Consider the following 18,560-nt stretch of genomic DNA (forward strand, 5'->3'; position numbering starts at 1 on the left):
CTTGGAACTCTCGAGAGTGCCCAGGGTTCACGAAGTTCGTAGCTCAGTACAACTCGCTTTAGTGGCAGCCTTTAGTTCTATCGTTTATCAACCTCAGCTAATGAATCGTTTAAATATTGTTACAAGTAACTCTTATGTATCAATATTCTTAAGGTTTTTTTCTTGTTTTTTAAGACCATGGACACGCACTAGAACATGCTGCTTCTTAACTGCAAGCCTAACAACCAAGCATCCGAAGCCGGTATCTACTTGCAAGAGAATGCTTACCTAAGAGATGAAAAGAAAAACCGTTTGGAACTACCTATCACCGAAGTGGTGTTTCAACGACATATTTCGATATTTTAAAACAGCTGCCACTTCGACCAAGATTCCCTTTGTTGTAGATATTAGACTACCCCACTGATTACAAGCATGCGTTTGGAATGGCTCCGGTTATGACCACCGACATGGCCTGCTAAATTTAGCGGGCAAAAAGACACGAGCAGCGAGAGTGCAGCATTGAAGTGATATTGAAGCAAAGAAACTAGGATGGTGTCCTGTTAATTTCGTTTGCCGTGAACGTTTGTCATGGTAACTGCTTTGCCGAGAACGAGCAACAGGCTCCTCGTGCGGAGCTCGCAGCCACCTGTGACTGGTCGAAGCACCGTGACGTCATTGACGGCATCGTGGAGACAGCTGATGGCTAATGGCAGCAGGCGATTCTGTGTTTTTTTTTTCTTGTCTGTTGAAATCGGCGCGTAGTTGCTCTTATGGCAAGGTTTGGCAGTCGCAACGAGTTCACCGTACATGCGTACGTGTTCGTGCTGGATGATGCCGCCAGCGCCGATGATGAGGGACAAGAAAGCGTGTCCCAAACGGTGACCTTGACCCACGCCATAACGATGTGCTGGTACGTACAAGATGCACGTTAGCGCTTCATTTCACTGTAGTAAACTGCAAAACATATGTAAAGCCGTGTATATGAAATTCGACGAGGAGTAGCAGCATTAACACTCTATTTCAGCCGCGTTTTGGCATGGTGACGCAATCAGTGTCACACTTCGCTGCAGGCAAGAAGCCTGTGATCAGTCTGTGCTATCGCTTGAAAAAGAAAAAGGAAAACGAGGGCCGCCCCTGGCCGCAGTGGTGACACGGGCTCCGAACTGCGCTGCAATATTGCTGATCGGTGTCTTCCCAATACCGTAGCTATTAGCTGCGTCGTAAGTATTGAATTGTCGTGTAGAGCACTCGATTTGGAGATCTTGACATACTGCTTATTAAACTATTTTTGTTCTCGAGGAGGCAAGCTGGTGTGGTGGCGAGGGCCTCTTCATTCGGGAAAAAAGGAGGAACCACGTCACTGTTCAATCGCACTAACTTAATCAATCCCAGTGCCTGCGTCAGAGACAGGATCCCAACGTAGCCGCTGTCATGAAAGTGCTTGGTTCACAGCACACTCGCTCTCATAGGTTCAAAGCGTTTTCTTTTAACTGTAGTGACCAATTTTAGAGCCATGTTCTGATCTCGAGAAAACTGATGAAAACTGACCTCATCGCGGCCTGAAGTGCTCTAGCAGCCATGTTCCGCGCAGTACTGCGGCATCGTGAGTCCGCTTCAACCTAACACTAACAGGACTAGTGAATGTTTCGAAACGAATGTTTCAAACTAAAGAGAGGAAACGGTTCTGAAGCAAGAGATACTTGCAAACTGGTACAATGGCGTTTCGCAAGGCAGCAGATCACAGCAGCATCAATGAATAAACGGAAGTAAACAGGCGCAGTGGCCTTGCTAGTTCCTGTCGAAGGCGTCACATCTTCGTCTCTCTATCACTCTTTTTTAAAGAAATATACTTCCTTAGTGCGCAAGAAATGTTTCAGAAAGAGTTTGATCTCTCTTTCGTCCTCTTCCCCTGTGCTTCACGTGCACCAGGGGGCGTTTCCTCGGCCAAAGTTTGCTCGCTTACAGCGCCGTTGTTTAATCAAACACCACGAAAAAAATCTTTACAGGCATGTTGTGAGAAGTCGCAGATACTGAACTTTCGATAAATTTGAGAATTCTAAACCGTTTTTAACGCTTTTACTAACCCAATTTTGCACGCAAATGCTGAGGTAATCTTTACGCGATAAAATAAATACTGAGTTTTCAGATATCCATGTATCCCTGCAACAACCCAGAGATGGGCTTCTCGCCCGGGCCCGGCGCAACAAACGGGCAAGGAACGTCAGCGGAAGTTTCCTGGGACCGAATTGCGATTTCAAAGCAATCAATTCCTACGATTACTTACGTATACTGTCACTCGAGAAGCTCGCAATAATCGATGGCGTCGACTATTGTATAGAGCCTATCTTTCAGGAACCTTTGTTCTAAAAGCAACCAATAAAGCTGCCGAGGAGCCTAATTTATTATCACAGTCCTTGAGCCGTTGACGCATATTTCGACGTGAAGGCTGTTAGTCCCGCCGCTGATTAACCAGGTCCTTTAAGCCTTTCCTTCTCAACAAGATGTCACACCACCACCAATCGTGTATGCCCCTAGAAGCACGGTTGGAGCAAGTCGCACTGCATGATGTATCGAGTGACCACAAGAAAACGGCGGGGAGTTTTCCTGCGCACACACCAGAGTCCGCAGGACAATTTGGGAGTTCATGGAGAAGCCTTTCAGTGCATCTCGGTGCGATTACTAAGCTCATTTTGTCGACGACGATGGTGTAGAGGAAGTCGTTTCTCTAGGGCCCCTCCTCTTTAACCCTAAGCGCTTCTGCAGAGGGTACTTGTACGTCCAGCCTTCCCCTTCTGGCTCGAATACCTGCGTCCAGATAAGCAAACAAAAATGAAACGTTTGACATCGCTCAAGTGCATTTTACGGTGTTCAGTATAGTGAAACAATACCGCTCGACCCAAAATATGAGTTGACGCCTGTATAGTGTGCGTTGCGCGCTATCGTATACTACATGCACAGAATTTTCGTCTTCAGGAATAAAGTGCCTCAGACTGCGTAATCAGCTATTCAACCACAAGCCCTAATAGGGGCAACCACTGGTCCTAAATGCGGTAATGGTTGAAGTCACAGTGTCGCCCATGACCTTACATCAGAGCCAGTGGTTAATGTCACATGGTGTCACTTATGCTTTCACATGGTGTTGCCTATCATTATGCAAACACGCGGGAAATGGCTTTGCTCAACCCCTTGCCAGAGTATTCTTCTACACATAAAAATACAAAAATACAGAAATTCAGTTACTAAAGTCCAACGGCAAGCAAAACGAAATTATCATTATATGTTTGAAGGCGTCTCTGACAGCAAAGAAATCTGGAATAAGTTAAACTCCATCATATCTCGAGGTAGAGCTACAAATTGTTTAGAACTTGTAATTGACAATGAGGTTATTAAAGGCAAAGAGTTAGCGGATAAATTTAATGAATACTTCACACCTATAACTAAAAGCTCGCACCAAACAAGTGCTTTTGAGTACTTACCAGCACCACTCAAGGAATCAATATTTTTTTGTCCGACAGATGAAAATGAGGTAATACGAGTGTTTAAAAGTTTTAGGATTTCTAAAATGGCCTAAAAATGGAAGCGATAAAACATGTTATTGACTTACTTAGTCCATGTCTGACACACACTTACAACGTTTCCTCAAAAAGCGGCATTTTCCCACAGAATATGAAGGATGATAAGGTGACGGTGATCCACAAAGGTGGAGACAAAAACACTTTAACAAATTACAGGCCGATTTCAATTCTCCCGCTTTTTTCCAAAAGACTTGAAAAAATTATTCACACTAGACTGTTGAATTTTTTCGATAAACATTCCGTTATAACTCAATCACATTTAGGTTTTAGATCAGGCTACTCAATTGAAAGAACCCTATTGTTTCAAAAGAAATCTCCCCTAAATGAAACCACTGAACCCTACAATCTCATGTTAAATAGCAGCATAATCGAATTTTCTTCCACCGCGAAGTCTTTGGGCGTTGTTTTTCATGAACACATGAAATGGGGTTATCACACGGAATTTTTATACAACAAGCTTTGCAAAGTCTTGGGTGTCTTGAGAAAATGTCAGGGTTTATTGCCAGTTTCTCAAAAACTTCTGATATCTAATGCGCTCTTTACATCCCATCTAAGTTACTGCAACCTAATTTGGGGTAATAGATCAAAGCGATCTATTAGTAATCTTATTATTTTACAAAAAGGCGCTACAATCTGTTGTTAACCTCCCTTTTAATGCCCATACTTCACAATTATTTGCTAAATACAAAATATTCAAATTAAACCTGCTATACGAATATTCTTTAGCAGTCTCTTTTGGATCTGATACCATAAACGGTCGTGGCTATATACGTACTTTAGCTAATTTGCAATTAGATCCTTCAACGCGCCTAAACCGACACTCTGAATATTGGCATGTGCCGAGACCGCGCACAAACTATGGCTTTCAGACATTGAGTTATTGCTTGCCAAATATACTAAATAAATTAGCAATTAAATATGAAAATGTTCGTATGCTCTCTATTATTTTTATATTAAATATGCTTTACTAATTTGTGTGTAGTATTATTTTCTGTTTGATTACTTCTTTCTTTCGATGTATAGCATGTGCGTTTTTGGTTGGTATAGTTTGTTTAAATTTTTTGTTCTGATGCAAAGCAAATGCATTGCTGGTTTAAACAGTCCTGTATTTAATTTGATTTTGCCGTTTTTGTTGCCACAGTTTCCATGGGGATATGGCGCTTTGTCAAGCTGTTTTGTACAGCTTTTTCCATCTGTCCCAGCCACTTACTGTACAACTGTACGTGGTAAATAAACCAAACTCAAACTCTAACATGACTGGTACAGGCATCGACACCAAGTCACCCAAATCACTAACTTATTAAGACTAAACCGCCAAGGTTGACGAGGCACCCTTCAACAAAGACATGGCCACCTATATGAACAAGCCGGTAAAGTCATTCTGAGGCTCTTAACCTTTGTTAAAAAAAACATTGATTGCACATTGTGTTTCCACTTGTCGGCTCCCGTATTTGCATTGGATTCTGATCTACTATGCATTTTGCTGCGCAGTGCTCTCTTGGAAAAAAGCCTAAGTTACTCGATACGACAGCGAACAGATGTTTTTTTGTAAATTCAAAAAAGTCTCGAAACTTTACTTTCGCGCCGAAGAACATCAGTGGGTGCGTCTATTCGCTTATATCTCGTGGCACAAATGTGGCGAGAAAGGCGCAAAATTTTCGACCACCACCCTCTCTCTTACAGGTGTTCTGGAATATTGACAAAGACTTCTTTGGATAGCAGACTGCTACATCTCGGGCGGCAAAATATTTCAGTTGGCATTGAGCAACGTTACAACATCTATTTTGAGACTAATACTTAAAATCGTCATTTTGTATGTAGATTATAGCCTTCCAGAACTCTTGCGAACCACTTTACAGATAACGAGTGACAAAGTTTAGCTAAAAGGGCATTGGACAAATGTTCAATTCGTCTGATCGACGTGTCACATACCATGAACGTTCATTGGCCGATACCGAAGGCACATAATATCACTGTCACAAACTCATCGCTGTCCTTCGGTAACATACCCTGGTCTCCCACTTGCCGTTGGCCTCCTTCCGCGCGGCCGCTTCTTTACGCTGCCGGTCTTCTATCTGCGACTTGAACTCCGTGGCTTTGTCCACGTCCTTACGCTTCAAGTTAAGCGTCACGTCCTTCCACATCCTGCTCGAACGAAGAACACGCAATGAGCCTTTGCATATGACAGTGTCGCGTGCTTGCTGTCATATTACAACGTTTTAGTCTGATATGCCGCTATTCGCAAGGGCGTGTAGCAGCACACCGGATAGCTTAGCGCCACTCGCTAACAAGATTTAGCATGTGGACGCCACAAATACGCAAGCAATCCCGCGTAGCAGTTAGTCACTGCATCCGCGTATTCTCAACGTATACCAAATAATGAGCTCTCCATCCATGACAAAAAGTGGTACATTGCAGATAGTGCAAGGGCATGCTTGTTTGGTTAACTTCGTTAACTAGCTTGGCTTATTCGACATCGGTTATCTTTGGAAGTAATTGACCTGCAAAACACTGACGTCGAGTGGCCCCAGCTATGGAGGATTAAAAAAAAGAATGAGCGAACACGTACTTTATGCCATCCGATTGTTGTGCAGCTCTCGGAAACCATGCCGAATCGACAGGAGTACTTTGCCGTCGGAGCATAAGGCCAGGAATTTAAAGTGAATACAAGCGTCAAGTCGTCGAACTCGCGACGGCCACTATATGTGTTCGAGGTGGACCACGAGTGCTTTCGGCTTCCTTTCTATGGCGCGGTCATGTTTTCCTGCCGTTTTTAGGCGTATCGGGCGTTTCCAGTATGCCGCGCGCATACGCAGTTCACACCCAGTATTCGGCTAAACACAAAATTCGTTGCGTATATGGAATAACGGACAGACTGAAACGTTGTGCAAATGTCTTAGGGGTACCAGTTAACCGTATGTGGTTACTTAACCAAAACCATACAGTACAGATACGGTTACCCATAAAAACGTTTCAGAGCCACCTGAGTTGCACATTTGGTGCGGTAACGCGACTGGGTGATCAAAGGGGCTACTAGAGGTTTGCACTGTAAGGCGCGTATTTCAAAACCAACCTCATCCCTATTTCGCGTTTTCTTTATTGCCTTTGTGTCTTTATTGTGTGAAAAAGTTAGTCCGGTAAAGCACGCTATATGTTTTGCCCTGCTACCTTTATATGCCCTTTTATTGGCCGTAGTATGCACAGAAACTTAGGCAAAACATTTGAAGATAAGGTCGGTTTATGAATACGGGCCTAAAAGAAACTGAGTGCAGACCATGACGGCATGGTAATAATGTGCCTACTCCATGGTAAACCCCTGCTGTTAAAACACCCTACGCAAGCATTCAATACACGATGCGACAGGCTTCGTAAGGTAGGAACAGGGTGCAGCTATTACGGTGCGGTTGAATTTGAGTAGCGCAGATGAAGGTCAGGAAAACACGGGGGAAGATTGAAAGCGGCCGTCCAGCCAACACGTGGCCATTCCTCGGCGCCGCCCCTACTCTTGGTCATTTCTGGCTAGTTGTCAACCCTTTAAAGGTTCTTCGTTAAAGACAGCGCAATGCAAGCACGGACAAGTATGGACATATGACCAGCGCTGACTGAAAGATACTTCGGTTAATTGTGCGCGTGCACCGCAGTCGTACACAACCTGCGGCGTTAGCTAGTCAACGGCGATTATACACACAAGCGTGCACCAATGGGCACGTACTCTCCACTGACGTCACGAGCAGGACGTCTGGTGGCTCCACCTTCAGAAAACATTGTTGCGTACACGAGTGGGGCTATTTCTTTGCACGATCGGCTCCCACGCTTTGTTCATTCGGGAGGCGTGCCTCCGGGCCCAAATGACATTGGACTACACTCAAACTTCATTATGACAAAGTTCCACGTTACAAAAAATTGTTTCGTTATATCCGAAAATTTTCTATAAAAGTTACTTCTAGCACTGTATCTGTTGCAACGCTATCTTAAGTGGAGCATGCATCCTGTGACAAAAACTTATTATCGTGAGGTGTGTTTCGCATTGCTGCGCACATAGTTTTGTCACCCATTCACTGCGACCTCACCTGCGAGACTCGTGCGGCATTTGATCTTTTACCGGCTGGACAATCTTTCTCGTGATCGGCATGGTTGTCGTGTCGACGAAGGTCACCTCGGTCTGCAGAAAAGCGGCATTTGTGATAAGTTTTCGCACGATCAGCTTAGACATCATTAGTTATAATCTCACAAAGGCCAGCAAAGACAGTGAAGCTTGCGAAAAGCCGTGTCGGGAATGAACTGTCACTCCGGTTTAGAATTTCGAAGTAATAGCTGAGGTATGTTAGACATATTGCTGATGGTATGAGCCGAATCCATGCAAGTGTTCGCCAACAGCAACTTTCATTATTGGAAGCCCGCCTCGATAGAACAGTGGCTACAGTGCTCGGCTGCTCATGTAAAGGTCGCGGGTACGATCTCAGCCGTGGCGGTCGAATTTCGATGGAGGCGAAATTGTAGAGACCCGTGAGATGTGTGATGTCAGTTCCCGTTAAAAAAAAACATCACATGGTCGAAATTTCCGGAGCCCTCCACTATGGCGTCTCTCAAAAATTTATGGTGGTTTTGGGACGTAAAAGCTCAGATAATATTGTTTCATTATTTAAATGAAGAGAACTAATCTAACGTCACACATCTTTATCTTTATCTCATTGGTTTTTTTTGCTCAATTATATAGAATTCAGGACGGTATTATTAGGTTTCCCATTACTGGCCTTGCTCGACTTACCGGTGGACTTTCAAGCCTACGCTGCCACTTGACTACGTGCTTACCATTGTTTAGTGGCTTTGGTGTTGCGCTGCTAAGTCCGAGGATGCGGACTCGATTCACGGCAGCCGTGTTTCGTGGACGGCAAAACGAATGAACTCAATTGCACTTAAACTTAGGCATTCGTCAAAGAAACCTATGCAGTCAAATAATTTGAACTACTGATAATCAAATCGTAATTTCGGTGCCATGAAAACAATGAACTGGGGAAATGTGCGATGTGTACACTAAGGTTTTATTGCGTAAAATTTACTCCCTTTGCAAAGAGTGTTAATTTTTAATGGCTACGTAGCAGAGGTACAGCTAAGAAAGCATCCCAAATAACGCTTCGGAATTCTGCCATGCCCCTCCAACAACTTGTACACCCCCCCCCCCCTTTAAAGAAACACGTTCTTGTAACTTTATTGCACCCTGCTAAGCGCTGCTTGAATCTGCTTATATACATCTGGCTCTTATAAGGGGCCTTGGCATCCCATTTCCCTCCTCATCTGTGTTATGCAGCTTAATCCTTGGGTGTTCACCAACAAGCTGCACGATCAGATTTAAGTTCACGTTCAAGAACCCCAGGTGGTCAAAATTTTCGGAGCCCTCCACTACGGCGTCTCTCATAATCATATTGTTATGTGGCACTCATCTAGAGGACGAATAAAAAGAGGACTAGGTGGTGCGTGCTCTCACCATCTTGGCTGTTTTTGCCCGCACTACTGTGGGCTGTAAACATTGTGAATACGCCCGTTTGCTGTCGTCCCCCTCCCCCTGAACAATATGGTTGTTTTAGGACGTTAGACTTCACATATCAATCGTCAAGCAAGCTGCGCGAAATGTCGGTATATTTCGTTCAGAAGTTAGTTATAAAGATTAGTTTGATAAACACGTGAGTGGTCCGAGAAAATGATGACTGTGGCGCACTCGCGAGTCGTGAAAAAAATTGGTCACTCGCTTAGCGAGTGTGTGTACTGCGGACTACGATATTGTTTTGTGCTTAGCTGCGCGTGCAATGGTGCTAAAAGAGGTGCCCTCAGTTCGACAACAAAAACGATGTTTTGTAGCAGCTGAAATTTAGGTAGGAGAAGACGTCTCCACTCCATGAAGCACATGACGTCACACATGCCGTTGCAAAATGGCGGTCACCATCGATGGGCAGGAACCATAGCCGTCGACTTCTAGGGCTCTTCTTTTTCATATATGTACAGACAGAATCGACCATCTACTTCTACTTATTGCTCAAGGCCACAGTTTACTGAATGGTCATGTCACGTCCCCTTTAACTGGCCCTTCGAAGACTATATGGTATACTATGGGAAAAGAATATCTATCACCGGTACCAAAGCCAGGTTGGTAGCTTTCGCTTGGTGTAGTCTATAGCCAGGACATATTGAAGGAGGAACATTGTTCGCAGCCTGACGCTTTTTGTGTGTGTAGGTGTGTGAACTGCATTCGCGATGTCACACTGCACGAGGTCGTGTCGTTCATAACGGATGTACTCTAGCTATTTATTCAGGTTCCGGTACATTCGCGTCGGGCCCGCAAAGAGAGAGTTCGCGTTACCGCTTGGCACAGGTGAGAGCGCATGCACAGGTGAGAGCGCGTCAGGTGTGCTACCGCGCATGCACTCAAATAAAGGATATTTGAGAGCAGCGATCGAGACGCAGCGAGTGTTCTTACCCCGTGAATGTTCTTTGCCGTCATGACGCCGTTCCACTCGCCAGAGACCGTGAGGAAAGGTCGCTTGTCGTTGGGAGGGTAGATCTCTGCCGTCAGCTGGTGCTTCTTGCCTCCGATCAACGGCTGCACATAGGGGGAGCAAAACGCTTCGTAAAACCGTACATACGCCTGTTCAGAGGGTTTATGTGTGCGAGTGCCTGTGTATTTTGTTTTTTATTCATTTATTTGATACTGTCAACCTCGTGCTTGGGGTCATTACAAGGAGGGTGTCACAAGGTACATAATGTTCGCACAAAAAAGAAAAATTCAAAAGCACATATATATACGAGATGAATAAAAAACAACAAAAAATAAGAAACAGACAACAGTGACTATCGTGACACATAAAAAAATCAACGAATAAATGCTCACAACAGAATTTAGCACACATCACTACGAAGGAAACTGTCTAATGCATTTTCGGAATTCACTGATGTTGTTTGTTGCAAAACCGCGCTGGGTAAACACATATCTATAGTGTCTGAAAAAAAAGGAGTGCCGGAAAGCATTCGTGCGTGTGAAATAATGTTGAATTGCTTTACTATTATTAAGACGATCACATCGCTGTCCAGGGGGCTGAAGATATAAATTCTTATTTATTTATGTTTGTCCGCTTATAATCCTAAAAAGAAATTTGAGGCGATGTTTGCACCTGCGATATTCCAAACATTCAAGCACACAGGACTTCAGCAAAGCTGTGACTGAGTGTGTGTATGTGTCGGTATCTACCGCATATGGAACGGATTGCTAATTTTTGTATCTTTCAATTTTTGTCCACAACACCTTCTGGTGAGGCGACCACACAATACTAGCGTACTCTATGACGGGAAGTATGACTGTTTTGTAAGCAGTCAGTTTTACATCCGGTGTGGCATGTTCCCGTTTTTTTTTCTTTAGAAAATACAGTTATTTGTTTGCCTTAGAACAGATTTTATCGATATGCGAGTGCAATTTCAATGTGTGCATAATACTAACTCCTAGGTATTTGAAACAAGCGGCATTAGGTGAGCACTTTCGGACACATTAACACACCCGAGTTTTGTGAGATTTACACGGGACTTGCGGCACTGTATTCTTTTTATAGAGGCAACACAGTGGATACATTTTTACCAATATTTTCATTTTTTTAACAAACCGGAGGCAAATGCTCACAAAAATAGTTGACCTTGACGTCCCGCTCTTTCTCCTAAAAAAATATGCTAATTACCACAAATTCATCCGAAATGTTTCCTAACTTTTTCTTATTATTACGCACAATAGCCACAGACATAGTGAAGTGGGAAAACAAGAACTCGTTTGTCCACTTCACTCTGTGCTTGTCAAATGTATACACAGGGTGTCCAACATTACTTGAGCCAAGAATTTGAAAATGAGACACTTCAGTGGCGAATTGAACCAATTGCGTACAAATTGCTCTAGCCTGTAGGTACTCAGGCTATTTTTTATTCCTCCCCATACTAAGAATTATTAATCTTTAATTACATATTCTTAATTATGCACTGGAACCCAAAATATGAACACTGAGGTGTAGGGCACTTTCAGAAACCACCGACAAAATTGTTTTCTGTACGACACGTCAAGCGCAGTTATTTTTTCCGCGTTGTAAAAAAAAAGCCTATAGCAGCACTATAGCAGTGCGCTCGCGGTCTGTCACACGGCTTCTTTTCACGTGTACTTTTTTTACAACGAAAAAAAAAAACAGCGGGCTTTTTTACAACGTGGAAAAAATAACAGCGCGAGACGTGTCGTACAGGAAACAATTTAGTCGGTTGTTCGCTACATCTTAGTGTTCATATTTTGGGTTTCCAGCCCATAATTTAAAAAAATTAGGTAACTAGGAATTATTGTTTAATTAGTATGGGGAGAAATAAGAAAATAGCCTGAGTACCTATGGGCTAGTGCTAGTAGTATACGTTTGGTTCAATTCGCCTCCTAAGTTCCTTTCACTTTCAAATTCTTGGCTCAAGTTATGTGGGACACCCCGTATATAGACTGCAATTGAACTATGCATACCATAACAAGCCCGACCAACTTTTACTGTAGACCCCACAGGTGTCGATATTGGCAGCGTACGTTGTACATCGGTGTGCAGATAAAGGATTCCTTAAAAGTCGTCCCCAAGATTTGAATCTCGAGGCCCTCACGTGTCCGCCTTTCGGAGGCACTCGCATCACTCTGTCACATTGGGCAACAACGTGTTGCCCAAAGACGCGTCAGTCAAAGGTGTTTTCATCCGTCGTCGCTCAGAGTGTCGTGCCGTTTTCTTGACGTTTTGCAACGGTCAGTGTCATCATATTTTCCGAATGAAAACGGACCTTATGCGAAATTACCAGTGCCACCTAACAGGAACCGTCGCAATCACCGGCGCCCTCTTGGTTGTCAGGCGGAGCAGACGACATCTGCGCGGACTGCAGAGCACATGTTTCTGCGTACTCGGTCGTGAATGTCTCAGTGGAAAATACGTCATTTTTTTATTTGCTCTAATCAAGGTGTCGCTGCATTGTTCCTTTTTGCAATCAACGCGATGTGACCGGTACTGAAGGAAAGAGGTACTTCGGTTTGTTATATATGTAATATATTTCGTTGGCGTTTGGATTGAATCGGAGAATCATTTGGCTTATGCATGAGCTGTCTATCGAGATCAATTACCTAGCGCATATTAGCGCATAAACAATGTTTCTTTTTTACATATAATAAATACAGACTGTAGCATGTGCAGCTTCCATGGACAACGCGTTTGTGCACATTTTTTTTAATTTTGCGCTTTGACACTCAGCAAGTGTGATTGGTACGACAGGGTCGCTTTTTTTGTAACTTTAATCCCTTGCAGTACAATTTGTTTCCAGAACTTGTAACCCCAGGTAAGCTCTATTTGAGTGCCTCTTAGTGTGATACTCGGCGTTTCCTCTTGAAGTTTTTTCATGAATAAATCTGATTGCGTTTGATGCTTTTCAAGGGGAAGAGGAAATAAAACCGGCAAAATGCTATAGTGTGTACGATGTCACGCCTACTGATTACATTCCTGCTCGGATGAAGTGGGCAAAATTATTCGCACAACGACGTTACTTTAGAAGAGCTTGTGCAGAGGTTTCGTCACCGTCGCTGTGAACTTATCAGTGCTGCCTATGCCATTTATGATCTTGCGTTGTCACCCGCAGGTCGCGGGTTCAAATCCCGGCTGCGGGGGCTGCATTTTCAGTGGAGACGAAAATGCTGTAGGCCCGTGTACTCAGATTTTAGTGCACGTTAGAGAACCCCAGGTGGTCGAAATTTCCGGAGGCCTCTACTACGCCGTCTCTCATAATCATATGGTGGTGTTAAGATGTTGAACCACACATATCACTCGATGTTGCATTGTCGTTCATGCATTACGGAACAATAACTCGCAACACGTTAATAAAATTACGTTCTCACTCGTTGAGTGAAAGTATTGTGTGTTACTGCGCAGTCCACTTCATTGACTATATATATATATATATATATATATATATATATATATATATATATATATATACGCTTGCTTTTTTTCTCGCGGTTTTAACGTGTTTAGACAGAACAAACTGCGACGGGACACCTCGCTGAATAGACAATACAGTGTGTGGCTGTCAATGTTGTTGTCGCGCAGCGTAGAAGCGCTATAAAGCTCACGTACTATCAGCATCAAATGAAACGCGCACAGCGGCAAGCATTTGCAAGGGCATAGCGCAGGTCGTCCTGTCATCTCCATGGATAGACAGGCGTGCTATGCACAGAGCTGTTAAACTGGATATGCGCACGCGCCAGTGGTAATGACGGCTAAGGCTTGCTGATGTTCGCGTTTCATTCGATGCCTATAGTGTATCAAATATCAGGAGTTCGTAGCTAGCGATGGCAGAAAAGTTGTACGACTCCATCAGTTGGCGAGACGACACTGATATAGAGAGGCTGGCTGAAGCATCTTTGCTGACAGGTGGCAGAACTTTCAAATCGTTTTCTTATATTGCTTGCATGGCAGGCGGTTGGAAAGCGTTGCCTTCGCGCTATTTTTTGGAGCACGATGATTACAAGTGGTTAAATTAGAGCATCGAAAACTTTAAATTCGACGTGACCACACAGCAACAACAAATTAAATCCCATGACGACACCGAAATTTCTTGACCTAACCAAGATGATGAGTCAAGACACCCAGCTCACTGTCGACAGACGTCCGAGCAGTTTCGCATGAGGTCTGTTGGTCTGGCAAGATCGCCCGCTATGAGTGGGTGTTCACCCGGCGTATTTCGAATTATCGGGCATCGCTTTTAAAACTCCAAATCTTTTGCGAACAAACGTAGCCATATATTGTGGTTTTGTCTACACCTCAACGAGCATCTTTGTAGAATTTCAGGTCTGCGGTAAAGTACCAGGTTACTGGGCAGTCTGAATGACTCAGTTTGAACCCAGTGGCGGCGCTTAAGTTGATCTCACCAACTGAGAAAATCTTAATCCTCAATTGTCCAATCAAAGAGAATAAACTCTGGCGTCTTTCTAGTCAGTCCAAGCACACGCCACGGACGTTGTCTAAGCGTATTCGTCGGCTCACTGTTTCGACCTCGTTGGGCTGTCAGGTTCTAGCCGAGCAGAGCAGTCATTTAGCGCGAAGGGGTATTGATGGTGGAAGAGACAGAGGGATTGGTACTTTCGTTATCACATATCAAGTCCCGACACTCCCGTAACCTCACCACATGATCTGTGTGGCGAGGGTTTCAGTATGAATCTGTGAATGTGTTAGCGATTGTCTGTAGTGTACCACTTACGTCTTGTCAGGTCATCTTAATTTAATGAAATTTCACTTATATTTTAAATGATAAGTGCGTATACCTTCGAGAAACCTTAAAGAGACCCACTATAAGAAAGAGGTGGTGACAGCTATGGCACCTCACGCATCTAGCGTCTGTGCATGCGTAAGTGCATTGGCACCTCCTAACCAGCGTGGCATATGAGCTTACGATTTACTTGTGATCCCGCTTTCACAGCAACCGATGCAATTAACCTATTTGCGCTCCCTCAAGACGTAGGGAGGCACCCCACATTAGCGTCTCGTCGGTTAGACACAGCGTACAGAGAGCGGGTATATATACCTTGGTGAGGAATTCAATGGTGCAGCTGTAGCCAGTCTTCTCGCAATTGATGTTGACGGTGCCTCCCAGCTCGATCCAAGGCACGGTGAAAATGGAGCGTCCGTAGCCGCTGGGGAAGTTCACCGTGTACTCCTCATCGTGACGCAAGAACCAGATGGTGCCCAGGCCGACGTTGTGCACCCCGATGGACATGCCCAGGAACTTGGATTTGGTCCAAATGTGCGCGCAGCAGCAGATGCCTTTGCCGGCATGCTCCGCGTAGAAGGCCGACACTTTAAAAGCAAACGCCAGGTGGTTTTTAGAGATTCGTCGTTGGAAACTGTGAGTTCACGGTGAGGGGACGAGTCCTCATATGCTCCTCGAATTAATTGGTTGAATTTAATTACTCTGTAATAACTAGTCTTTTTTCATATTCTCAAGCCCACCACTTTCTCCACTAATAAGACAGTTAATTTGGTTTACCTAATTACTGCCTGATTGGTGTCCCCAGCCATCTAAAATTGTCGGCAGCGAGAAAGAAGTAATCAACAAGTCAGCAAGCAAGTATTCCCCGTTTGTTACCTTAGAGGCTTTCGGGACAATTCATTAAACGACCTCTCTATGTGCCATGTGCTGGACGTTTAAAACGATTTCATCCCAGTTTCGCCTTGGCGTGCTGTGTCCCAGCACGCCAAGGCCAAACTGAGACACAGCTGCCGCTGTCACTGTCGACAGTACTTGTTTTGACGCTGCATGATTCACTTGGCCAGTTGCAGCAGCAACATTACGTGTGACCAAAAATGCGCTCACAAAGTTGAGTACGGTGCGTGGACTGGCGCCCAGCTTACGCGCTCAGGGTTACAGTGTGTCATATCACAATGACCGGCCTCCAATCAGCGTTCCTCGTTGATCATACCCACTTATCAAGATACACGCCATGTGCATATCTGCCAGAACTCTCTGTATCCTGAACGTCCAAAATCATTTCCGTCGGTAAGACTGACTGCCCTCGGGCGTATGCAGCATGCATCCGGTAAGTGGCTTCCGCCTTAAGTGTGCTTCCGTTTGCTGTGTTAGGTTTCTCACGCGCTGTCATCAGCATGCTTAACCCGGGTGCTCCTCAGTGTGTCCTGGAACAGTTTGACAAACGCTAGCCCCGTGTAGCTTCAGGTTCTGTTCCCGAGATGCTATAGCCAGGCACTTCGATACACAATCCAAGCATACCGAGGCATTATGTCGACAACAGCACCAAGCGCTTCGCGGTTGGCATCTGTCAATGTAAAGGTGTCGCGTCGGAGCGTTCTCATGTTATGATTGTTGATGACTGTATGCAACCGGTATTCAGCTAGTGCGGACGTTTCTTCAGAGTGGTTTTCATCAGGTCTCACGTCTAAGTACTTCACCACTGTGGCGGCCATTTGTCTGTAGCAATGTATGCAAGTATTGGGTAACTGGTGACTCGAGGCACGCTGCGTCGTACTTGTTCAGCTGCATCGATTCGCGTAGCGATGAATGTTTATATCGTTGTATAGGAGCAATGAGCTAACAAAAACACACAAGAAAGAACACTTTGTCACCCTACCAGGCGGGTGGTGGGACACTTGCTCGGCGATGAAGCACAAGTCGTTCGTGGTAGCCCAGGGCACAGGTCCGTCGGGCACGGGATCCTGCATTTACCAGGACGACCACTGATCAAGATCTCACCGAGCACTTTTGTGATATTGACAAGACATCGCATCACTGTTTGCCTGCCTCGCCCTCAGATATGGTCCACTGTATAACCTATAAAGTCAAAAGAGTAAAAGCTCGTTCATTCAGATTTCATGGAACTGGAAAAAAGGTACAAATAAACAGAAAGTCGGATTATCGGAAGTATCAAGAAAATAATAAATGCCTGTTAGTTCAATACACTCTCATTTTTTTTTTGTTTAAGACGTAAATTGTGTACTTGAAACAGCCTTAAGCTGTCAACCTACCACCTCGTTCTCAGTGAACCCACGACGTCAGACTCCCGTGTTTAGCCCGAAACGTTATTCGTACACTTCCTTTATTGCGTGCTGCCCCGCCACGGTAGTCTAGTGGCTAAGGTACTCGGCTGCTGACCCGCAGGTCACGGGATTGAATCCCGGCATTGGCGGCTGAATTTTCTATGGAGGCGAAAATAGTGTAGGCAAGTGCGCTCACTTAACGAACACCATGGGGGTGGTCGAAACTTCTAGGGCCATCCAATACGGCGTCTCTCATAATCATATGGTGGTTTGGGGACGTTACACCCCGCCTTTAGCCCTTTGCCCCTGCAGTGAGCTCTGTATCCGGCTTACTGTAAATAAAAATACTACTACTACTACTACTACTACTACTACTACTACTACTACTACTACTACTACTACTACTACATATCAATTATTAATCATTTACTGTTATTATTCTTCATATTACTATTTTTTACTATCTATTAATCTTTTAAACAATAATTATTAATCCTTTACTACGACCACCACGCTTTGCCGTGATTCTGGAACTACTCTGACGGTACCCTTGCAACCGACTTTTCTTCGGGAGAACCTTACAATTAGCTGTGTCTTTTCAAAACAACGATTTATTATTAGTTGATATCATTTGCCGGCTCCTTTCTATATTGCAGTACTACACTGAAAACCGGATGCATCCACATGATCGACTGAGCACTTTAGACGACGACCTCAGCTTCCGTATTGATCTTCAACAAGCTTTGCAAAGTGGATAGCGGACAAGAAATAGAACGAAGACAAGCGCCGAATTCCGACTAAGATGATCAAAACTACCATGTAAAAGACGCCGTAGTGAAGGGCTCCGGAAATTTTGACCACGTGGGGTTTTTTAAACGTGCACTAAGGATTCATCCGACTAAGGATTAATGAAAAACATACGTGTATTTATGTCTACTACTACATGACAGTGCACGCTAATAATCACGTAGCCCCGCCGCGGTGGTCTAGTGGCTAAGGTACTCGGCTGCTGATCCGCAGGTGGCGGGATCGAATCCCGGCTGCAGCGGCTACATTTTAGATGAAAAATGTTGTAAGTCCGTGTGCTCAGATTTGGGTGCACGTTGAAGAAACCAGGTGGTCCAAATTTCCGGGGCCCTACACTACGGCGTCTCTCAAGATCATATGTTGGTTTTGGGACGTTAAACCCCACATATCAATCAAATCAATAAACACGTAAATTGAGTCATCAAGCTAAACAGAAAAAAATGATCAGACATGACACAATACGCTTTAAACAAAACCGCATGAAATAGCAACTAAATGTATGGTAAAAAGGTGGATTGTGGTTTATGGTCATGTGTGTTGCTGGTGTTGTATGCCGATAAACACACACCCATACACACTATATATATATATATATATACAGGGTGCCCCACCTATCTTTAGC

At 44.4% G+C, this 18,560-nt stretch overlaps 1 protein-coding gene across 1 annotated transcript in view; it reads right to left on the reverse strand.

Moving 5' to 3' along the window:
- Window positions 1-2,620: 2,620 nt before the first annotated feature.
- The window catches only part of LOC119167464 (oxysterol-binding protein-related protein 9), a 39,906-nt gene continuing 23,966 nt past the window's right edge, over window positions 2,621-18,560 (reverse strand). Inside the window, exons 6-11 of the mRNA XM_075872214.1 lie at window positions 16,726-16,810; window positions 15,165-15,436; window positions 10,027-10,149; window positions 7,625-7,716; window positions 5,564-5,699; window positions 2,621-2,784 (exon numbers count right to left, since the gene is read on the reverse strand). Coding sequence (XP_075728329.1) covers window positions 2,665-2,784; window positions 5,564-5,699; window positions 7,625-7,716; window positions 10,027-10,149; window positions 15,165-15,436; window positions 16,726-16,810 — 828 coding nt within the window. The 3' untranslated portion in view covers window positions 2,621-2,664. The remainder of the gene's footprint in view (window positions 2,785-5,563; window positions 5,700-7,624; window positions 7,717-10,026; window positions 10,150-15,164; window positions 15,437-16,725; window positions 16,811-18,560) is intronic.

The sequence above is a fragment of the Rhipicephalus microplus genome, chromosome 1, assembly GCF_043290135.1.
Source record: "Rhipicephalus microplus isolate Deutch F79 chromosome 1, USDA_Rmic, whole genome shotgun sequence".
Taxonomy (NCBI): domain Eukaryota; kingdom Metazoa; phylum Arthropoda; class Arachnida; order Ixodida; family Ixodidae; genus Rhipicephalus; species Rhipicephalus microplus.